Source organism: Hydra vulgaris, chromosome 12, assembly GCF_038396675.1.
Source record: "Hydra vulgaris chromosome 12, alternate assembly HydraT2T_AEP".
NCBI classification, from domain to species: domain Eukaryota; kingdom Metazoa; phylum Cnidaria; class Hydrozoa; order Anthoathecata; family Hydridae; genus Hydra; species Hydra vulgaris.
In genome coordinates this window covers 41585001-41610913 of record NC_088931.1, presented here as the reverse complement: position 1 = coordinate 41610913, position 25913 = coordinate 41585001, and the positions used below count along the sequence as shown (strand labels likewise).

At 28.2% G+C, this 25913-nt stretch overlaps 1 protein-coding gene across 1 annotated transcript in view; it reads right to left on the bottom strand.

The window, feature by feature from the left end:
* Positions 1–10282: 10282 nt before the first annotated feature.
* LOC100201551 (homogentisate 1,2-dioxygenase) overlaps positions 10283–25913 on the bottom strand; it is a 35683-nt gene continuing 20052 nt past the window's right edge. Inside the window, exons 13-14 of the mRNA XM_065813292.1 lie at positions 20044–20166; positions 10283–10639 (exon numbers count right to left, since the gene is read on the bottom strand). Of these exons, the coding sequence (XP_065669364.1) occupies positions 10508–10639; positions 20044–20166 (255 nt within the window). The 3' untranslated portion in view covers positions 10283–10507. The remainder of the gene's footprint in view (positions 10640–20043; positions 20167–25913) is intronic.

Genomic DNA, 25913 nt, shown 5'->3' with positions numbered 1-25913 from the left:
AAACGGAAATTTGGTAATTTGGCTTAGCGCACAATGATAACCATCGTATGGCTATCTAGGTCCTTTTGCACAACTTTACGAACAATTTGGAAATGTATTATATTCAGTCTGGAAATGAGATTATATTGATTATATTCAGTGATATATATTATTTTCGACAAATTAGATTCAGTGTGCGCAAGAGATTAATAAAGAAAATTATGGACATTATTGTTCGCATGAGTCAGCTGTTCGGAAGACACAGTAATTTGATTGATGCAAGCCGTAAACACCAAAACAAAAGGAAATAACCATAATAAAAAAAGTTCTATTTTTTTCAATAGCGGTTTCTCTGTGACAAGACCTGATGGTCTTCTTTGAGTATCCGCGTTCTTATATTTATTTTTATTCTTCATTTCTTAACAATATTTTGACTTCTTAACTTGTCTTTTTTATATCATTTGTGTTTGTATCATAAATATTGTAATAAAGAAAAAAAAAAAATTCTATCAGTGTCTGAAATAGATTTCCATAAAGCAGGGCTGATAGAAATGTGTATTAAGATCACTTTTTTATACTTGTTTGTCACTGTGACAACCAAATAAAAAATTTAACTGTGTTTTCTGGGAGTCATCGATGTTATGGACAAGATTTCTTTCGGAATTATGACTTGTTGGAGTCATTTAAATCATCATTGAACTATAAAAAAAAAACATTAACAGAATTATGTTAAATTTGCTATTTATGGAAGTCACAAGATGGAAGTCACAAGATGGAAGTCACAAGATGGAAGTCACAAGATGGAAGTCACAAGATGGAAGTCACAAGATGGAACTTACAAGATGGAAGTCACAAAGATAGAAGTCACAAGATGGAAGTCACAATATTTAAAAATAATTTAACTACCTGCTCGCTCTACTTTTCATTTTTTGTAAAACAAATGCAATCTAAAAGTTTTCGTGTATTTTTCTTTTCATTTTTTTCCAAAATTTTACACTTTTTTTCCCAGCAGAACCGGAAAACGAGTTCAATTATATCTTTTATTATTCATGGAAAAACTATGACAAACAAAGAGTAAATAAAAAATTTTTAAATTAATTTATTGTTACAAATCGCAGAGAAAAAATTGATTCTTACAATTTTTTTTTTTAATTTATTATTTCGCCGTTTAATAACTTTTACAATTTACAAGGTTTATAAATAAAAAAAAAACTGGCGGGGCAAGTAGAAGACATTATTTTGTCTTATCACCGAGCCCTAATCGTACGTATTTACAATAGCCGGATAAAATATTTATGCTTTACAAACTATTTATTAAAAATTATAAATGTAAGAACAAATAACAATTAGTTTAAGAAATACTTCAAGAACAATATTCATGTTAAGAGAATAATCAAGTAAACAAGAAAAACTGAAAGAGAAGTAAAAAAGAAAAACAAAAAATAAATTAATTAATTAAAGAGCACGTATTTTCAAGAGCCACACTATATACGTATATTATACAAAGTATTTGTTGAAGAATATGAAAATAAAATTTATAACTATTTGTAATAAAGTAATATTTAAATAAAGAACAAAAAATTCAAAATAAAAGAGTACTTAATTTAAAAAAACCGTTTTATGTATGTATATTTTTAACCAATTTAATTAAAAGTAAAATAAATAACAACTCATTAATAGTTAAGTAAAATGTTGAAAAACTAAGATTTCACCAATAACTTTTAAGATTAGAGGAAACACCATAACTCAAATAATAAAAAAACTAACAAACAAAAATTGATAAATTGATAAATTCTGATACATATTTTATATAATTGAATTTTAGTTTTAAAGAGGCATTTAAAATCGGATATATTAAAATCCATAAGTAATAATTTCACAATCCACATAAGATAAATTTCTTGTCAAAATATAGTAGGAATGTTTTTTATTTCATTATTTACTTGTTGTTGATATATAATCAAAATGTATTTCTTTGTTAACTGTGTTTTCGGAAGTCTGAACTAAATGCAAGTAAAACATAAACACTAAAGTGTCTACACGTTTTAAACAGTGATAATGCCAGGATTTTTGGTGATTTAGATAGCTAACTTCCAGACATGGAGCAAACTCCAAACATTTGTATATTTATACTAGTGTCAAATAATGAGGCCTTGCAAAAAATTGCGGGACGTGGAGGCTGGGAACGAAAAAGCCCTTTGACTTCATCCCAAAACGTGATTAGCTACAAGTTGATAAAAAAATTTTTGTGCTTTTTTCAATTAGACTTATATTTATCGATTTTAAGTTTCATAGTATTATCTTTCAGTGTTCAAAAATAATGACCACATAAAATTTGCAAACCCCTTAAATTGAGGGGGGTTTAAATTGAGGGGGGTTTAAATTAACACACAAAAATTTGTTAACTATCAAGTTTGTTATCAGTTGAATTTTTTACCCGTACAATAAATTTACAGTAAATTAACAATGTTACTATTATTTGCGAAATAGGTAGTTTTTAATTTTTATCGAGTATTTATAATTTATTTTAAAGTATTTTATAATTTTTAATATATAATAATTATAATATTTAATAATTTATTTTAAAGTATTTATAATTTATTTTAAAGTATTTTATCGAGTATTTATAATTTTTTCTTCGACAGGTTGTTTTTCCTTCTGTAGGTTCGTCAAGAAGAAGCTTCTTCCTGATGAATCAACAGAAAGAAAACAAACAAAAAGAGAACCAACAGAAAAGATGAACTAACAGAAGGAGACTCAGAGAAAAAATTAGATAAGTGTTTTTACTAATTTATTATTGCTCTTTTCTTTAAGAACATCGATCTATTTGTAGAATACACTTACATAATATATAAAACTTTAACAAAAAGATAAAGTTTTAAAAAAAGAAAAAAGAAAATTTTTTCTAAAGTAGAACTGAAAATAGGTCAGAAAACCTATTTCGAAATTAAAATATTATTATTATTTTTAATATAATAATAACTATTATTATTAATATTATTATAACATATAATAATATTAATATAAACGAAGCTTTATGTCAATTTTCAAAAGTATTTCAATTTTACTTTTTTTTTTATATAATTTAAACACTTATTTATTTAAAAACAAGAATATTTTTGCAGCACTTTTATGACACTAAAAGACATCACTAAAAGACTCTTATTACAAATAGAATTTATTACAACAGACTTCAAATATTTATTATTCTAAATTTAATTCAAAATAGAAAAAAAAAACAACGTTGTTATTATCACTAAAGTGAATATATCTTATTAAACATTTATATAGAAAGTGTGTATATATTAATATATATGTATGTTTATATTACTTTTATTTTAAATCAGTAGAAATATACAATGGTTTCACGTTCTTTTAAAGACATAGTTAGCATTTTTTTAAATTTATATGTATTTTAAAACGGATTATGTATATATATATGCTTTTATATAAACACTGACAATATGTAAACTGGGCTCGGTGATAAGACAGTTTATGTCTTATTCTTACTCCGGCCTAAATTTATATATATAGCATGTTTTTATTGTAAATTTATTAAACGGCAAACTTTCAACAAATTAACAAACTGCACAAAAAAAAAAAGATTATTTGCATAATTTTAGGCAAAAAATTTTAGACATAAAGTAGATTTTTTTTTTCTGTAGGATATTTTGTAAGATTTTTAGAATTTTATATCATGAAATGAAATTAAAATTTAGTTTAAGTTAAATGGAAAATTCACAACTTCTATTTTTTTGCGTGGAAGGACTGATTGCAATTTAAATGTAGCTAATATTCGAATTATATAACACTTATCCAAACAAAAAGCTTGCTTTAAAACATTATCAATGTTATGTTACATAAATCAGTTAAGTTACTCATTCCAACACTTTTAAATATTCTTTCTCAATATACTCATTCCAATTAATTTGATATTGTGAAATTGCATTTAATTCTTTTTCTCTTTAATTCCTTTGAGAATGAAATTGTATATAAAAAAATCATTTCGATTTCGAAACAAATGAAAAACCTTTTTTATTTTATTTACAAATAAGTAACACACATCTTATAGTAAAAACGTCATGTCCAGTTTTCGAAAACATGATTCAGGGTCCCAAGGCAGAAAAAAAGCTTTAGAAAAAGCTGTAAAAGAATACAAGAAAAAACGTACATTGAAAGAGTGTGGCTTTGATAAAGTTTGAAAAAAAAGCCATCTAATAACTCTGCGTCCGACCAAGTAGACAAGGTATAGGTTAACAGCTTTATTTTTTTATTTACAATCTTATATTAACAATTTCATTCCAAAACTGTAAAAATAATTCTTTTTTAGACAAACCTACCAATAGCGTTGATGAACTCTTAGTTGAGTTTTATTGAGTTCAAGAAAGCCATCTTTCCCTTTAAATTTTTCAACGGTCTCTGAATAAGAAGATGATAATTGGGTGAGTTTGGGACGCATTTTTATTTTATGAAAAACCTGCAGATATTAAAAACATATCATTTAATATCTTCGGATTCTAAAAAGTATCATTTAATATCTGCATATATTAAAAACATACCACATTTCTCAAATGCTTTTTTAAATTTAGGATCACAAGCCGATTCTTGATGGGTGATCAAGCAGTTAAAAACAGTCCCACTTTGTGGAAGAGGGTTTATTCCAAAGTTGAACGCAATCTGGTCATACTAAATGGACCACCTTAAAATCCGGCACATTTTCCTAGAGATTCCGTTTTTTACGAAACTTCTCTCAACGGAGAAGTTTCGTAAAGAATGGATTAACAGAGACAGACTTATCTGGAGTGGAATTGCAAACGTTTTCGTTTGTTTTTCCCTGCTCTATTTTTGGACAAAAGCATAATTTTGGTCCTGGATTTTAATCTTTTTTCTTGATGTGGAATGGTGGAATAAAAGATAATTGGCGCAAGCGAGGAGAAAAGGTTAAAACCACCAGTGTAATGTTCAACACAGAAATCACTACATTGTCAGGAAATCAATCTTTCAAGTCTTGAAAAATCAGAATGGATCGATTCAGAACTTGAATAGTCAATAAGAAATGAGGCATCTAGGTGGTATGAAATTTTAGGCTGCGTCCTGGACGTCACTCTCCATTTAGCTTCGAGAAATATAAGTTTTCGAGGTGTGTTAGCAGTTTATGTTCATAAAATAATGTTATTTGGAAAATTAATCTAGATGTAATCTTTATTTCAATATTATGTTCATATTTGTGTAGGTTCATCAAGTATGTAATGACGAGTATGATAATGGTAATTTTTTAGCCACCCTAGAGCTGTTGGGGGAAACACAATAAGACATTTCAGTTCCATCTAGAAGAAGTTTCCTGACAGCGAAAACAAGGAACAAGAATCCAAGCACACTAATTGAGCTGGAAAACTCAAAATGAGTTCATTATGGCATGTGGTGAAACTGTTTTCGCTGCTGTTATGGAAGAGGTTCACACAGCCATTTATTTTTCTATTATTGTTGATGGAACTCCTGACATGTCTCATACGGAACAAATCACTTTTGTTCTTCGATTTGTCCGCCTAGGATCTGACAACCAATGGATAGTAAAAGAGCGTTTTCTGAAAATAGAAAACCTGGAGAGAAAAAAGGGTTCTGACATTGCAAAGCTAATTATAGACGCTTTGGATCAAAGCTGAATTGATTTAAAGAACTATAGGGAGCAGGGCTATGATAACGGGGCAACGGAGTGCAGACCACCATTCTTGATGAAAATCTTTTAGCTTTGTTCATGACTTGTAGTGCGCATAGTCTTAATCTAGCTGGCGTTCATTCTGCAAAATCCTATACTGTAGTCAAGAAGTATTTAGGCAACATACAATTGTTTTATAACCTTTTTTAGTAGTAGCCCCATGCGCTGGAAAATTTTGAGGCAACTGGGCTAAATGATGACCTTGAACGACTACATTCTTTTTGGCCCCAAATCCTTCAACAGCGAAACTCGTTGCATCTGGGTTAACTTCGTTTGGGTTTCAAAATCATTTTGTTAAGTAGAGGACAAAAAAAGGAAAACATTTCATGTCGAGTTGATGAGCACAGCCCACTTCCACGACGGTTATGTTTTCGTTCATATGGTTTTCTCCATTTCCTTCTAATAATGAAGAAAAACTTAGTCAGAAAGGAAAATGCAACGTTCTGGCAAATCTCTTTGTAAATGATGTAAAAGAAGAGAAGTTGATTAAAGAAATCCGTCATCTAGATATTCTGAAGCAATTAAATACTTTTGGGCAAATAGAATCTCTTTCTTCTATCAAGTTGCTCAACAGAATTTAGCAGAAAGGTCTTTAGTCAATATTTCCTTTGATCTGCATTTCGTTTTGCATTTTTAACACAATCCCGGTTTCATTGGCTAATGGAGAGCGCTCTTTCAGAAAGCTTGCTCTCATCAAATCCAAATTGCGACCAACAATGATTGAAGAACGCCTTACCAACCTTATGGTGATTTCAATTGACAACGATCTTGTCAAGACTTTATCGTACGAAAATGTCATCTCTAGTTTCGCAAAGAAAGCCTGCGAAGTGAAATTAGTGTGATCTGACTAGTCTTCATAATTAACGTTTTATTGATGAAACATAAAATTCTATTCATTTTAAAATGTATTTGTATTTTTGTTTTATCATATTTAACCAAGTTCAAAGATAGAGTGTTTATGTGCAATTAAAAGAAACCTTGTAATTGGCAGCATATATTGTTCACCAATAAGCTCAAGTGAAAATAAATTTAATGATTTACTTGAAATAAACTTAACGTCGAAATTATACCCTAACTTATTAATTTTGGGAAACTTTAATTATCCATATAGTCAATATTTGGATAGTTAAAGTCTCCCAAAATTAATAAGTTAGGGTATAATTATGACATAAGGTTTGATCCAATAAATCCGTTAACAACCTCTGCGAAATCCTCATTATTCATTGACACTTTCTTATCTACATCTACATGTATGTAATTCAACTCATCACCGCAACAATCAAGTACCAACATTAATTGATCTCATTATATCTTCAAATTTCAACATGATTACCAATATAGGTCACAAGTCACCAATTGGGAACAGTCATTATTAGTTATTATCTTTTTTCGTTAACATTAAGCCAAATCTAACTATAAAAAAATATATCATCAATACTCTCGCAGGAATTACGATCAATCAAATTTCAGTATAAAAGTAGCAGATTGGTTTAATAAGCTGTACATTAAGTCAACTACGGAATTTATTTCATGACACTAATCAACCAAATAAACACTCTTATTCCATAACGAATAATAATTTTTGATATTTACATAAAATTTGGTTAAATTGACATTTACATAAAAATTGGTTAAAACGCCCCTATTTTTTTAAATTTCATTTGAAAAAACTCTTTTAAGGAAAAATATTTTAAATCTGGGCTAAATTTGAATTTTGGCTACCTTGCAGAGTTGAACTGAAGCATAATTAAAAAGTATAATATTAAACCATAAACTTTAAATACTTTGTATTCATTACAAACTTAAAAATGCAATCTCTGATAAATCAAAAAAAAAGTTCTTTTAATAAGCACAATTTATAAAGACTTATAATATCTCTTAAAAATTTTTCTAAGGATTAAGATACTATGTTAAACTAAAACATTTTCTTTTTTTGCCTCTGCCTGAACAAATTCACTGCTGACAAATGATAAGCTGCGTGCTTTGTCAATTTTTGCGCAAATGAGATTGAGAAAACCTAATTTATTTTAAGTCAATGTTGTTGCTTGTTTGACTTCTCCTACCAGATTTATCTCCACATCTTCAGGATATGTTTGAGATCTTTTGCAAATCTTCTATTTGGTAGCTTCTAATTTTGCTAAAAAAAAATTTCGTTAAAAATAAAAACCTTTTTTAAGTCATACATCACATGTATAAGCGTTTATATTCTGTTCCTGTATCTTGACTCAAGGTTCTATAAAACATCATATTAATCATTATTAATACGTTTTTTTATTTTTTTATTTTCTTGAAATAAAACATTAGTCAATTTTTCTTTTGCCTTTTCTTTAAAATAATCAAACATATCCTGGGAACCTTTAACAAAATCCAAAAAGTGAAGTATGCAAATTCTTACATAAACTTAGATTAATCTAGGAGTCTTGCAGGGGTTAAATAGTAGTTTTAGGTTCATCGAGTAAATAACTCCACAAATATAACATTACAGTAAATTTAAACTCCTACATTTTTTAAAAATGTTTATGACTTGATAACTTGTTTTGCTTTTTTTTGATGTAGCAGTATGCAGCCGACGCAATCCAGAAATTATTCTGACTTTATTTATCATTGTTTATTAATCCAGAAATTATTCCGACTATTAAGTAATGCATTTGCGGCTATTGAATGTGCCGATCTAGTCTTTGATGAAAACTTTTAAAAATTTGAACCTTTTTTAAAGAATGACAACGAAGATGCTTATCTACGTAATATAGAAAATATATATTTTTCTTAAACAAGTTAAAAAAATTTTACTTAATTAAACAACTGTTATTCAATATTATTACTTGTATATATACAAGTAATAATATAATTACTTATATTATTACTTGTATATATACAAGTAATAATATAAAATACAAATGTAACTAAAGGGTATACCTTTTAGTTATCGTTATATTTTTTAGACATATTAGCAGCATCACTGTATAACTGATATTGACTCTAACTAAAATTTGTTTTTATTTGTACAGGAGTTGTGCTATGTGCACTTTCTTTCCATATTTTTCTTGTGTAGCTACCCATTTAAATATAGACCCATAGAAAAGCTAAAGAATGTTCATAAGAAAGCCAGCATCTAGTAAAATATATATCACAACAACAGTGAGTTTATCAATACGGGATCGGTTTGCCATGGAACCTACACATAAATTGAACTAGCTTGCAGTTCTTTAGTTATTCAAAGTTTAATTTCTTACTTTATGTCATTTTGTTTTTTTATATTTTCGGAAAGGTAAACTATGCTCCGTTTCAGTAAACATAACTGCCACAACTTGTTCAAAAACATTTTTTCCTGTACTGCCATTTATAAATTATCTATTCTGCTAACAGTTTTGATAAAATATTATGCAACAAAACGTTACTTAACATTTTATTAGTGTTAACAATTGATTAATGTTAACATTTTTTGTAAGACATGTTATTAAAACTGTTGTACAGTCTAAAGAGTTTTTATGACTTTGAAAGTGTCTAGATAGCTTAGTTGGTTAAAGATTTTGATAATTTGTCATCACAAATTAATTAGAATGCCTTATTAACTTTGAAAAAGATAATATTATACTTGTGTGTTTACCACCTAACTTATTACATTTAACACAGCCATTAGATGTTGCCTTTTTTAGGCCAGCAAGACTTACATCTGTCGATATAAGTCTTATTCCCTAAGTATTAATCAGCCATTTAAGTAACGTGCAAACCTCGAAACTTCGATATGTCGTGCAGACCTCTAACCTTCAATATTAGGACGCAAAAAGAAATTAAATGTGAAATTAAACCAGGAAAAAAATCTGTAATGACTCAAAAGTTATACCAGTCAAAAATAACCTAAAAGAAGCACCTCATAAACGAAAAAATAAATACCCTTAAAGAAGCACCTCAGAAACAAAAAATAAATACCCTAAAAAAAGCACCTCAGAAACGAAAAATATATACCCTAAAAGAAGCACCTCAGAAACCTAAAATTCCTAAAATAAAATTTAAATAAATATTTTTAACATTATCAATGCATTTACTTCAGTAAATTGTAAGTAAATGAAACAAAACAGCACAACAAATATACACGGCTTGAAGAAACACCTACCGAGTGTAACATTTAAAAAAAAATATCTGATTTTTAATTTGTTTTTTAAATCCATTAGCTTGAATTAAAAGTTGATATTTTTATTAACGATTTGAATAAAATAACTTGAAAAAAATATTTTGAATAGAACATTAAAATATTTTGAATAGAATATTAAAATAAAAAATTTAACGTTAAAACCAAAAATCACAATAAAGTAGATTTAAGTACCGTGTTATGGTACTAAGTTTTTAATGCCTTTATTAATTTTTTACTTCACATTTGAATTTATTAAACGTATTAGTTGTACACTAATTAGGTAATTTATTCAGGGATAGGCGCAGTAAAAATATATTCACACATAAATTTTGGATGAGATAAACATTTATCGAGTAAAGCCCTAACTAAAATCCTTAGTTAAATGCGTGTACAATTTCATACTGCGTCTTTCCCTTCCCTGCGCCTAAATAAATTTGTAGAAACAAAAACAAACAAACAAAAAACAGAAATATATTTTAAGAAATTTAATTATAAAAAATTACATCATAATAGAAAAATTCTTCACAAAAATTCTTCACAAAAAGTAAAAATTTGATTTTTAAAAAATAAGTTTTTAAAAAAAAAGAACTCGTAAAAAAAAAAAGAAAGAAAAATGGATAATTTTTTTTAAGAAAAAAAAAAAAAAATTATAAAGTTTCCTCATAAAGTTTTTGTGATATCTACACACGAAGTTCTGTAAAATGAGATTTAAGATCTTCCCAACATTTGTAATAATTTTCATCTCTTTTTTTGCATGTATTTTCGCCCCATTCTGTTAAGCCCAAACCAAGATATGTTTCAAACATAAAAGCCTAGTATAAAAATAAAATAACAAAAACATTTTACAAAATATACTTCTTTAATATTTATATATATATATATATATATATATATATATATATATATATATATATATATATATATATATATATATATATATATATATATATATATATATATTAAAATAATGATTATTAAATAACTGTGTAAAAAGATAATATTGTATTTGTGTGTTTACAACCTAACTCATCACATTTGACACAGCCTCCTGATGTTGCCTGTTTCAGGTCATCAAGATCATTTGTCAATATAAGTCTTATTCCCAAAGTATTAATCAGCCATATAATATTTATTTGTATATATAAACGAATGATTATTAATTCAAAAAAAAATAATTTAATAGAACAAAAAAAAAATTATTCAATAGAGTTATTATTATAAAGAATGATCATTCTTTTAATATTTATTTATATTATTAAAAGGATGATCTGTCACAGGCGATGTAAAAAAAATTGCTGCAATCAGGGATTGTTATAAAAGCTCGTGTTTTCAGCGGCAATGCAACATAATTAGATTTTCAAAGTAAAGCACATAATTTAAATGCACGGGCATTATTTCGCCACAACACATGGAGAGTCCATAACTATAACAACTAACATGATAATCTATAACATATCATGATAAACTATAACAACTAATATGATAATCAGATTAAATCTTACTACAATTTTTTTTGCACGGAAAAATATTGCATGCCACTGGCAACGGATCCAAGTTTTTTTAAATTTATGGCAAAGTTAACCTGTTTTGTTTAATCGAGCAAAATAAAACACACTAAAATATCACTGTTGTAAAAAATGACCAAAAACTCTTTTGAGGTGACCCGAGAAAAACACTCTAACAGGGTGAAACTATAATTTTTCCTGACTCCAAAAATACATAATTTTAAATCATTTTAAATAATTCCTTCGAGGAAATAATCTTAACTTTTTGTTTTTACATTTTTAAGAGGCTCAAGTACCAGAAATTTCTTTCCAATTTCCAAATTTTGTCCAATTTAGCTAAATACAGGACGATCAAACAATAAAAAAAGAGTAGCAGCTTTTCCACTGATTATGTGGTTGTGCATTGCAAGAACCTTACCCAGCTTCTGAATGAAGTCCTACTTCCTCAAAAAGTTTTCCAGAACCATATATTCAAGTTGGGAACTGATGTCTCTCTATTGAGCTGGATTCTCACTGTGATTTGAAGTTATCACTTAATAAAAAACTTTTAACTCAGAGGATTACCAAAAACAGCAATGTCAAGCACTGTGGCTATTTCAGAAGGACTTATCAATTTAAACAAAGTCAACTTTGTTGTCTCATTTCTTATGTGAAACTTGTCAACATCATTTGTAGACTTCAAAGCTATGCAAGTACTCACCCTCTGGCGCAACATAAAATCAAAGCATCTCTCATAGTCAGGATTTTTGAGAACACTAGGCTCAGTTGTTGCAAGTTACTAAGAGTTTGCTAAGTCTGGCTGTGATACCAAGAAGGCAAGGTCTTTTGACAATGTGGTCTATGAGCCATGCCATTGCTGTCTGGATCTTAAAACAAACTAATCTTGGAGCTTATAGCACCTGAGGGGCACTCCTGGGGAACTTTAGTGAGCAGGTAACAGAATCAATGCAACATCATTTCAGCTAACTAGCAGAAATAAGCAAAGAGATTTTCATGTGGATTACAACATTCATGTGTTGTGGATTACAACAGAAAGCATTTGCTCTTAATATGTTTAGAACCAAGAGGCTGTTAAAGGTGTTATATGTTAATTAAAGTGGTTCAAAAAAGAATGACTAAATCAAAACTAAAAAAGAATTTAAATTTTATAACTACTTTTTTCTTTTTTGTAGAAAAGTTGTATCAACTGAGGCAGAGTAAACCATGTTTTTATTTAATATGTAAATTGTTATGTTTGGGGTAATGATTTCTACTTTTAGAGTGTTTTTGGAACTTTTAACTATGTATATTTCTATGAAAATAATATAAAACTATGAAGTTATATATTACATTGTAAAAATGCAAAATTTGAAAAGCTTTTATTTCACTCTATTGTGCAAAAAGCTAAAAACTTAAAATCAAGATTTTTTTCTTGGACAAAGTAGTTAGATTTCAAATTAAACATTTTTGGAGTCAGGAAACATCGTAGTTTCATCCTGTCAGTATTTTTCTTGGATCAGCTCATAGTAGTTTTTGGCCATTTTTTACAACAGTTATATAACCATCAATTAAAAGAGCAACAAAGATTCAGGCTTATTTAGGAAAAAAACTTTTGCATTGCGCTAACTTTTATGCGCACAAGCCAGCTTCTAAAAAAACAAAAAAAAAAGTACGAAATTTAAAAAAAAAAAAGAAAGAAACAATTTATCAGTTATTTTAGAGCTTGGCAAAGAAAAGTGTTTTAAATAAGAAAAAAATTACAAGGGAGTTTAAAAAATATTAAATGGCCTCATCAATTTTAAATAACTTAAAAAAGATGATAATTTAGTAGACCCACAACTCAAGGAGTTTTTAAGAAAATGTAAGGGTTTTTTTGATAAATATTCTTAATACACAATTAAAATCATACATTATTACTATAACAATATAATTTCTCAACTATCTTACATTTCATTTCCTATTTTGTTTATTATTAAGTACTTCACACCTTTTGTAAAATTTTATGATAATTATTTATTTAATAAAATGTAACTATGGTCATACATTATTACTATACATTATTACTACTATATCATACATTATTACTATTACATTAATACTACTAAATCATACATTATTACTATAACAATATAATTTCTCAATTATCTTACATTTCATTTCCTATTTTGTTTATTATTAAGTACTTCACACCTTTTGTAAAATTTTATGATAATTATTTATTTTATAAAATGTAACTATGGTAACTATTGTAAAAACAATTAAATTTTAATGTAGCCAAAAAATTGTTTATATAAAAAAATTGTAACTGATTTTTTATACCTGATGATGTCAATTGATATTGATGAAACATGTTGTCAAAAAGTTTTAAAACAATGTTATTTATTTGAAAAATAATAGTAAATAATAGTTATGGTCTTTTAAAAATGCATAAACTATGTTCATTTGATCATGTTATAAATTTTAGACTTATTGTATCTTATAATGGCATAACTTTAAAGATAATACAATAATAACCTCAGAGTACTGTATAAAAGATATTTTTTCTTAATAATACGAATCAAGCCAGCATTCACAAACATTTCTTAGTATCTTTTTATGTTACAAGATTGTATACCAGAACAACTTGAGAAAAAACTATCAATATTGCTGTTGTTCTAAGCAGTAAAATAAACCTAAAAATTAATACAGATAATATGAAAAAAACTATTCCCCTCTGCCACATCCAAAAATCACTTCCTTTTAAAAATACAGACTTGAAACTAAGTTAATGTTGCTATAAGGTCTCCATTAGCAATTATTTTTGCAAACTTATTTATAGATTATTTAAAAAAAAAGTGGTAGAAGGCCTATAATGGAGTTACGCCAACATTTTACAAATGTTATGTAAATTTTTTGCAACATTTCCTTTAGAAAACAACTTATTTTTAATAATCAATAAAATACATTATTATTTATCGTACACCATGGAAACAGAAAAAGAATGAAAAATATTCTTTTAGGGCATAAAATTCAAATAAAACAGTTCAATTTTAACCACAATTTTTCATTAAAAATATATATAGTTTCATACATTATTTTACAGCATTACTTCTTTTGTATGTAAGTCTAACTAATTTTTTGTTTGTCTTATTAAAATTGATGTTCAAAATAATAATAATAAAATATTTTAAACATTCTTATATCGGTTAAATATCAGTTTTAACAACAAAAAATTTTTATCTATTATTATTACTGTTTAAAGAGAATTTTAATCATTTATAGTTTACAAATTTATTTATGCAGTATCTAATTCTGATTGTGATGACACTACATGACATGTTAAAATCTAACGTTTAAACACTTTAGGAGAGATATAAGCTAATACATTTTCAAACACAAACAATATATGGCAATAATAACAGCAATTATTTCCCTATTTTGAACACCAATAAATTCAAAGTAAAAATAAAAGACCATAAAAACAAAATAAACTTAATAAAAGTTTACTGAATCGTATAAACCACAATTTTTCTGTAAAAATAATTCTTCACCATCATTATGATTATCATAACCATGCTCATGATCACTGTCATCATCATCATCATTAGTATTATCATCATCATCATCAGTATTATCACCATCATCATTATCATCATCATTATTTTCTGACTGCTCATTACAGACTTTACAATGCATAACATTTGTCTTATTCATGTTTGTTCTGATTTTTTTCTTCTTTCCAACACTGAACTCATAGTATTAATACTTCTACTATCTCTGCAATCAAGCAAAAACTATATGCATAAAACAACTTCCATTATAAACCAACACTAAACACTTTAGAGAGGTTTTTTAAAACAACAATAAAAAGCAAAGTACTAAGCAATGAACCCAGATTTACTGCAACCTTTATTTTAAAACTGTCACTCTTTTGAACTTTTGTCTTGACAGTTTTTCTAACAAAGAAGAAATCAAACAAAAAAGAATAAAAAAAAACAAACAAACATTTTTTGTTGTAATGAATGTCCTCCATATCCAAACTCACAGTCGATGTATTGAGATCTTACAGATGGTTATTTCATTATGCTGCCATCAGTTACATTTCAAAGTTTGTATTTTTCATTTTTTTATGTTTTCTGCAAAAACTATTTGGCATACACAGTGTTACTAAATAATCTTTATTTCGACTACCCCTAAAAGTTTTTCCCGAAAACTTTTAGGGTATGATAGTACAAGTATGTAGGAGTACATTAGAGTTGGTTTTGAAATCTTTCATCATCGTTTGTGAAAGATAAATTGATTTAAAATTTTCAATTTTATTGCTCTGAACAAATGAGTTACATTTTCTATTGAAAACATTTGAAACTTGTTCTAACATATTTGTTCTATAAATAAGCAGTGTACTTACATCTTAGAAACAACAACAAACACAAAAGCCTTCAATTTCTTTTGAAAATTAAAAAAAATCAGATTCTAGCTTAACAGATCAAGCAACTTAAAAAAAAGAATTACTCATTAAATATAGCTCTTAGAAATTGATGTTGAAGGGTAATTTCTTACATATCATGTTATAATACAGAGTTCTCTACAAAGAAATTAAAAGGAATGCTTGCTGCTGTAATCAATCAACAAGTTTAAAAGATTCTGAGGGTAGTCCAGATGATTACGGGGCCTTTTGAACCCTGCCAGTGATGGTTAAAGTCGTGATGGAGTGATTCTGTTGCTTGCTTTGAATAGATGTCCATTGAGTTGTTATAGTGATCAATAAACTGTCACATGAAAAAAGACAGCATGCGCTTTGTGAGTGACACTCGTGTTTGGAAGCTTGAAGTAGAAATCCTTGAATTTTTCAATGAAGATGTGATGATTGTCTTAAAAAATATTTCCAAAGGAAGAATGAACAACTGCATCAAACTTTCTGAATATGTCAATGAATGGAAATGCTAAAAAGCAAGCATGCTTTTCCACAAGTTGTTGAAGCAAGTCAACATTTCATAAAAGCTTTCTGCACTCATTGCCTACCATTGCAAATTGTTGTTATTGAATGTTAACCATTTTTGGCCACTCTGGTGCATTTATTCACTGCGGACAGAGGCTCTCGAAGAGGTAGTTAACAACACCAAGAAACAAGTGAAGTTCCATGGGTGGGATGAAATTCAAGATGAGTATTCCTTCAGGTAACTTAATAACTGGTTCATGCATAACATTCTGAAAGTCCCTGGCTTATTTGTTTATAAACATGCTGCTTGGAAGCCTGTATAATCAGTTTGAATGGAGCCAAATGGTTGGAGCTAACAACTCTGATAAAGGTTCTTTGACTTAATGTCACACCAGGTACAAGGGTAAGCACTCGAGTGAGACTGTAAACCACAAATAATATTTGCTCTTGAGTCCTTGAGAGAGGTTTTTGAGTCCTTGAGAGAGGTTTCTTAGTCAGTGAAGAACCATTTTGTTTTAAGTCAAGAACCCCTAAAGACACAATCAGGAACCCCCTCCTCCATCAATTCTAACCTTGATAAGTTCATTTTACTGAGGACCTCTAATCTGAACTAAAGTGTTTCTTAGAGCTTCAACATCTTTGCAGTACACCAATAGACGTTTTGATTCTTGGCTAAGACTTTTGGATGTGTCTGAAATTTCTAAGGTGACAAACAAATCAGAAAAATGCTTTCCAAGAGACTCAAACTTTTTCCTGAAATTTTTTTCAACTACTCGCTAGGGAGCTACTTTGTTAAGTTTTGAAACAAGCTTGTTCATCCATCTGTTTGAAAGCCCAGTCTGGTTTTGAGCTTGTAAAAGTTGTTGAGCAGTCAAGGTGGATGTAGCTACTGGCAAAAGTTGGCCCTGAAAAAAATTTACACCAACATAACACAGTATCTCACATAAAGTTTTCTTGCTGTTATACAAGAGTCACTTAAACAAAAGCATATTAGGCATACATGACAAAAAGAAAATATTTTTTACCAGAATTAACTAGAAGATGCCTTCCTATTCCTTGACTAAGACGCATAGTGCTATGGGGTGAAGGAACCTTAATGGCTATCACAGAAGCAGCTACTCTTTCTACTGTTTTTGTGTATTTTGCTGCAACCTCAAGCAAGTTCTGTCCAAGCATTCTTTTTGCAATCAGTGAAAAGCATGCTGAACATCATTTTTCAACAACTGGCTGTTCTTTCGGCTGACTGGTTGTGTTTGTAGTTCCAATTGGTTGAGGGCTTCCAAACTTGGCTTTTTCCACATAAAAAATTATGCAATCACATAGTAATTCTCTTGTTGCAGGACAAATCTTTATATTTTGGTTGTCAGACAGCGAGAGAAATTGAACATCTTCACCATTGTCTCTTTTTCTAAGGCCTACTTGACAGTTTTCGCAGATACCTACTGGAACTCTTTGATCTTTAAAGTTGATAGCTCGACCAAAAACTTCTTGACAGCGTTTAACCATAAAGTCAGTCAGTTGCCTGTTAGCTTTTCTCAAGCAGAGAAAACAGATAGTTTTTTTGTTGTCATCATGAGTTTTTTGCTTGGTTTGGCATTTTATATAGTTTTGCACTTGTATTTTGCTCAAATGGCACAATGAAATTGTCTGCAGGCTTTTATCAGAATTTTAAAATTAATAAAGGGTCTAGGAATTCTTACTTAAACAAGTTGCTTATCTTTGTTAGTAACTTATGTGACAAAAATTTACAATTTTTATGTAAGAAATGTTTTATTTAATTTGATTAATAATCTTGTCAACAGGCAAATAATCAATATTTTCAAATAGATTTTTCTTTCATGGATAATGATGAAAGATTTTAAAACCAATTCTGATGTACTCCTACATACTAGTACTATCATACCCCTGAAGGTTTTTCTCGGGAAAAGAGGTTTGAATTAAAAGTCATTTTGTGACACAAAATGACTTTTAATTCAACTTATTAGAACTATCTAAATGACAAATTTAGATAGTTCTAATAAGTTTTTTTCATTTTAAGTTTTAAATGGTATTTTTTTAACACAACAATTGAGAAAGCTACTCAATTTTTTAAAATGTTTTTATAACTCCAAAACAAGAATTTTGACCAACAAAGCTTGAGTGAGGTAATAACATGGATGTTGTAGAGCTTGAACTCCTAACTCTATTTCTGCCTTAAAAAAATCAATATGAAACACTGCACTGTTACTGTAGGTATACAAGGTTACAATCTTTTGCTTCTAAATACAAGTAGAACTACATTTAAAATTTTCTATATCTACTTCTAGTAAGAAAATTTGCAAAACATTTTTAAAACTATTTTAAATACATCTAAAATTAGGTTTAACTAACTCATGTTATTCGTCAATTAATTTTAAAATTATTTGATGAGTAGCTTATCATTACAAAGACATAAAATTATCACAAAAGATGAAAGAACACTCCATAAATTTACTATGCAATTGTTAAATTGAATTCAAAATTTATATTGGAAGTAGTACCAAAATTTAGATTAGAAGCTACAGTTTTTTAAAAAACTTCTTCCTCCTGACTTCAGCTCAGGCCTCATATTTTTAGTAGATAAGATTAAAGATTAGGACAATAAAATATGCAGCGAGAAAATTTTTATAGTACATGTACGATTTTAACAGCCAATTATTTGACAACAGTCACAAATACTTTAAAAATTAAAACAGAAAAAGAAAATCAAACAAGTATCAAAATATTATTTTAAAGTGCCAAACCAAAATGTTGTAGTTACGTATCTTTTGCTTTTGCTTTTTACGTATCTTTATTTAATTTTTTAATTAAATAAAGTAATAATGGGGTTTACAACTTGCAATAACCCAATGAGCATTGTATAATATAAAAACAAATTTAAATTTCTTTAAACTTTTTAATTTTAAATTTCTCTAAATTTGTTTCAGATAATGATAAATAATGCAATAATGAGGCTAAAAATTAGCAATAAGGCACCATTATCATAAGAGCATTGTATATATAACGTAATAATGGGGTTAAAAGGGACCCAATATTTTATTAGAATTGTATCATAAAAAAACACGATTTTTATATTTCTCTAAATTTAAATTTCCTAACTAAAGCAAAAGAATTTAAATTTTTTCTAGATGGTTGCTTTTGATAATCCAATTCTGGATGGTTGCTTTTGATAATCCATATCTAGATGGTTGCTTTTGATAATTGAATACAATGTAAGTCATTACTTTAACAACTATTTTGATGTTAAAATTATTTGTTACTTTTTTGTGTTATGACATTTTTGTGACCAAGGTGAAAATTTTTGACTTGAAGGTGAATCATTATGAATGTATTCAAAAATATCAAAAGAAATAAATGGTCTTGTTTCAACCTGTTGTTATAGATCCATTATAACAACAAAACAATTTAAAAAATCATATGAATTATAAAATTAAAATAATTCGAAAACGTATTAGTAAAAATAATTTTTATTTCAGAAAAATAATCAGATAAATTTTCTGTTGTAATGTTTCAGTTTTTTAAAATCACCAAGTAGACAATTACAACCACGCATACAATTTTCTGTGTCTTTAATAAATAAAAACTGAGACTCCTGTAAAACTTCTATGTTTAAGTTTTCTAATAAAGTTTAACAGAAAACATAAACAATTATTATTATTCTTAATTGCATTTTCAAATATTAAATTATGCCAGTTTGAAACTGAAAAAAATTACTAGTTTCTACAACAGGAAAAAACTGCAACTTTCTACAGCGATTCAAGACATTAAAAAAAATTTTAAAGAAATAAAAATTTACCAAAGAGCCTTCAGCTACTCGCTCAGGTTCAGTTTTTCGTTCTAACTCTTTCTCAAAGACACTTGCTGCAGGACCATGAGGAGTCATCATACTGTGAAGTGTGCTTGAACCAGTAGACACATTCTAAATTTGTTTAACATTAATTATGTTTCTTTAACATTTATAGAACATTTTCACAGTACAACCTTTTGAATTCAAATCTCCTTAATGCAAAAATTCCTAATATATATATAAATATATAAATATATATATATATATATATATATATATATATATATATATATATATATATATATATATATATATATATATATATATATATATATAATATATATATATATATATACATACAGGGTGAGCCAAAAGTCACTGACCCTTTTTATTTTTTAATATCTTTTTTATTTCTAAATATTTTCTATTTTTTTCAGATCCTGGAAATTAATTATGGAGAAATTCAGTACCGTCCAACGTACACAAATTGTAAAATTTTACTATCAAAATCAAGGCTCAATAATTCAAACCCAAAGAGCTTATCGAAGGCATTTCAATGTGAGAGATGCTCCTAGTAGGAATGCAATTAAGAGTATGGTTTAAAGATTAGAAGATCAAGAAGCTGAAAGTGATCTGCCACGTTCTGGAAGACCTAAAGCTGTTTGTATGGATGAAAACAAAGAAAGGATATGTGAAAATCTTGAAGAAAATCCAACAACTTCCACCCGAAGACGATCATTGGAACTTGGAATTTCTCGAACATCTTTAAGAAAGTTTAGAAAAAGTCTAAATTTTTATCCATACAAAGCGCAAATCATCCAAGAATTGAAGCTACAGGACTTTCAGCTTAGACTACAGTATGCCGTTCCATTACGAGAACTTGCTAAAAATGAACCAAAATTTTTGGACAAACTAATCATGTCTGATGAAGCCCACTTCCACCTAAATGGGTTCGCTTTGACTTTATGATACTAAAATTTCATGCATATAACTGTTAAAATAAAAAGTTATTTAAAATTGAAATGGCTCAGTGACTTTTGGCACACCCTGTATATATATATATATACATACATGCACATATACATATATATGTTAGAGTGGTTTAAAAAACAACATTTTTGAAAAATATCTGCAGCTCGCACCTTCATGTGTTCTATATAATAAAATAACATTGGATTTGAAAATTTTTTGAATAAATAATTTTTTTAAAGAGGCCTTAAGATCCTTGAACATGGGTCCCTAATATTAATAAAAAAAAGCTTTTCAAAAGTATGCCTTATTGGGTTTCAAACAAGGCCTTCTTAAACAGGCTGCGACAGCTCATTTTCCATAAAATCAGAGAAGGCTAACTTTATTATGGTTAAAATTATTAATTTTTTATTATTGTTTCAGAAACAAATAAAGGACTTTTTTAAGACAAAACATTTTGATTAAATTTTGGTAGCAAATATTGTTGGAACTAATTTTACGTTTAGAAGATTGTGGCTGGATAGCTCAGTTGGTTAGAGCGTCCAACATAAAAGTCAAAAAAAAAAAAAATTTCAGACTGTTGTACAATATGAGTTCAAATCCTGCCACCGCCAACTCAGCGCTTGAGTAGTAATTTGGCACGCAAAAATGTTGGTCAATAATGGACGTTACTTTGGATTAGTCTTAATGACTATATGTGGCTGTTCCTATGCTAAGCCAACAATATCTTCGGATATAAGAACACTGTATAGAAAAATATAGTATAAAAATTCAAATAAAATTTAAGAAGAAAAATTTATTGTCAGAAGGTTCTCTTAGTCTTCCCCTGTTCAAAGAACTAATCAAAGCTCCATATTTTTGAAACTTATCAAAGGTGTCTGTTTCCTCTAAAATTGTAATAAAATTGTATAAAATGTAATTCTGGAAGTGTGAAAGCAATAAAACTTGCAATATATAGAAGCTCTTATTTACATTCATTTGGCAACCGATCTTCACAATTCTCACATATTGACATACCAAATTCCACATCAAGTTTACACTTATGACAGTGGTGGTGAACAGGAGGAAATATTGTAAGATCTGCTTGCTCCTCTAGCAACCTTCTAGCTTTATCAATTTTAAATTTTTGAATAACATTTTGCACAGTTATCAGATATGTGCCACCTGATCCTTTCCAATATTTCCCAAATTGTTTTTCTAGTGCATCTGATATGTCTTAACAATACATACAATACATCGCAATTCAACAAATTCAGCAAAGCACTCGCAGTACCCATGGTTAACTTTTTCTCTCTTAATTTTTAATTTACTCATTTCAAATTTTCCGAAAATTAAAAAACCTAGTTCTCTAAGAAATCTATTTGCCAATCATGAACTGAAGTAATAGGCTTTCTTTGAATATCATTTAATCTAATTTCTAGATCTTTTGCTTTACTGTTGACAATAAACCATCACTTAACAACTGTTTCAATAAAAAGTGCTGTATCTTTAGCTTCAGGAAATGTAACACGTAATGTTGCAACTGTTTCATCACAAAAAACTTAAAGAACTAACCCAACATTTTAATGGTCAATTGGTTTCGGTGACACAGCTTTTTGTGTACTGTATTACTGTAGCCTAGGTTTTATGTACACCTCATCAGCTAAGATAAAGCAGTATTTTCAAAATTCCTGAAGCATAAATATCATTTTTAAATATTCAGTATCTTCAAGTTTATTCACTTTGTTCATCATTCGTTGTAACTCTTGTACACTTGGCAAAACAAGCTTCTCTACAATATGAAAATATACTGATCAAGAGTTTAAATAAAGATGCAATGCATCTGTCTTTTAAAGAAAATGGGGTATTGTTTTATTTAATAAAGCTACTTGATGCTTAATATAACTTGCTTGCTTAGAATCTATTTCTTTATTAATAACATAACTAAGCATTTTCCAGTTGAGAATTATATTTAATAATTCCCTTGCTTAAAAAAGACAGTTTAATTTAAAACTCACGATCCTTGGATTTAAAATGGAAACCTATGCATTATGACATCTTTTATTTTTTATTTAAGGAGCAACCATAAACGTAACATTAGACATTTTACGAGTTTTACTATAACAATTTAAATCAAACAACCAAAATCCTCATTGAAACTATATTTTTCCCTAAAAAAAGTCAGCCTATGATAATTTTACGGAAAATGAGCTGTCGCAGCCTGTTTAAGAAGTGCCTTGGTTTCAAATGGAGCATAATTATATAAAAATTTTCAAAAAATTTATAATCTTATAATTATAAGAATTAAAAAAAAATATAATTAAAAAATCTTGTAAAAATGCACTTGTTCATTTTTAATTCAAATGTTTCAACTGCTATGCAGTAGAATCTAAAATAATAACCTTTCATAAAATGATTATTATTTTTGAATTTTTTTCTATAAATTCACTTCATTCGAGAATTAACAAGACCCCCTAAAAAGATTTTTTATTCAAAAAACTTTTAAATCCAGTGTTATTTTATCATATATATACAAATATCTTTGCATACTTAGCTTATGTTGTATATGTGTGTGTATGTATAAATATATACACACACACACACACACACACACACACACACACACACACACACACACACACACACACACACACACATATATATATATATATAGATATATATAACAGGTGATGACAAAAAAATGAGGCTGCGTTTAAAAGGGCATAACTCCTTTATTTTAAATTTTAAAATTTTTTTAAAATTAAAAATGTATTAAGAATTTCTAGGAATATTATCGATTCGACCTTTTACCAATCCCATAAGGCATTGTATGGCAGTAAAGTTGATCTTATTCAAATAATACTTTATTCTATTGCAAAGTTGATCAATAGTTTCTGCTTGCCAGTTGTTCTTGTATACTTCTCCTTTCAATTGAGACCAAAAGTCCTCAATAGGCCTGCATTCAGGTACGTTATTTTGTCTGAAATACTCCACTACAGTTTTTGCGTAATGTGATGTTGCTACGTCAGGCCAGAATATGTAATTTTCGTCTAGATGATTTGCTTTGATGAAAGGAAGATGTCTTTTTTTGATGCACTCGCTCAGGTATAATTTTTGCTCGAGTGATTGCTTAGAAGGTACAAAAAAAGGTATAGAAATACCTTTAGCCGAAACGCAAATCCAGACCAACACTTTTTGCTCATATTTTTCAACTGGATCATATTTTACGCTTGGCGGTGTCAAAGCAGTGTAACTTAAGTAGAAATTTTGGTTTCCGTTAATGGTGCTATGCTTCAAAGTGAAATAAGATTCATCATCAATTATCTAATCATGATTTTTATATTTTTTGTATAATCGACTGCATCTGGTTCTTATTTTGCGTTTTTGTGACTCTGTTCTTAATGAAATCTTTGTTGTTTTTTTTTGCATTTAATATCTGTGTGTTTCTTCAATGTTTTGCATATAAAAGACTGATCGCACACAAATTTTTCTAGCTGCTTGTCTTTGTGAGACGCCATCCTTGTGGTCAAACATAGTCTTCAGCTTGGTAATGTTCTTTTTTGCGACTCGACCACTTCCTTTAACTCTTTGAGTTTCGATTCCATTTTCTGCACATTCAATTATACGGTATATGGTTGCTTTTGGTACTTTTTCTGCTTTAAATTACAATAAGTGTAATATTTATTTTTGTTTATTGTCCATGTAAAATCCATACACACGTTCACGGAGAAGCTCTTGCTTAGATTAGTTTATTTTCATTTTAAATCGTTGAATTTTAATTACTTTTTTTTATTTAAAACTAGAATAAATTTGCAATAAAATACATACAAAATATATATACAGCTAATGGTATTAGTACATGCAAATTTAAATTGAACCCAGTCTCATTTTTTTTTCATCACCCGTTATATATATATATATATATATACACTGCAGGCCAAAAGTTTCCGGACACTTGATATTTTTATATAAAAAGCTAAAATCTATCCTGTATCATTAAATTAATCATTAATATTAATTTATAATACTTAAACTTACTAATTTAATTAATCTAAAACTTATTAATTTAATTAATCTAAAAAAAAAAAAAAAAATTTTTTTAAGTGTTTATGTAAGTTTGAGGTCAGTAATTGGGTATTACTGACCTCAAACTTACATAAATAAGTTTGTTTTTTTAATTGTTTATTTTGACTTGATATATAGCATTACATTACTCTAAAGAGTTTGGTCTTGTTAAATGTATTTATTTGTTGAAACATGAAGTAAATATTTATAATACAATGATAGCTGACTAAAATGATTAACAATATTTAGTTTTGTTTAGTTTTCATTTGATATTAATGACGGTTGCATTAAAAAATCTTGAAAAAAATTTTTAAATTCGACTATTTAATTAAAAATATTGGTAAAAAACCTTCTTTAACGGTTGCAAAACGTTCTGAAATAATTATATTACATAAAGAAAGTTATTCAGTTTGTAAAATTTGCAAAAAATTAAAAGTTGCCAGAAGTACTGTACAAGATACCATCAAACGATGGAAAGAAACAGGCACTTTTGAAGACAATAAAAGATCTGGTAGACCACAGAAGACAATAAAAGCAGAAGAAAATAGTATAATATTGATGAGTAAAAGAAATCGAAGACTTACGGCCCCAGAAATAACTTCAGGCTTTAATAGGAGTCATTCAAAATCTATTTCATTAACCACTACGAAACGACGTCTTAGACAAGCAGGACTTTCTGGCCGTATGGCGGTCAGGAAACCGTTGCTGAGGATTGGAAATAAAAAGAAAAGGTTACAATGGACTATAGACCACCAAAATTGGACAGAAAAAGACTGGGGAAAAGTACTATGGACCAACGAGTCCAAATTTGAACTGTTTGGGCAAAGACGTAGAATTTACATCAGAAGAACAACAAAAGAAAAAAT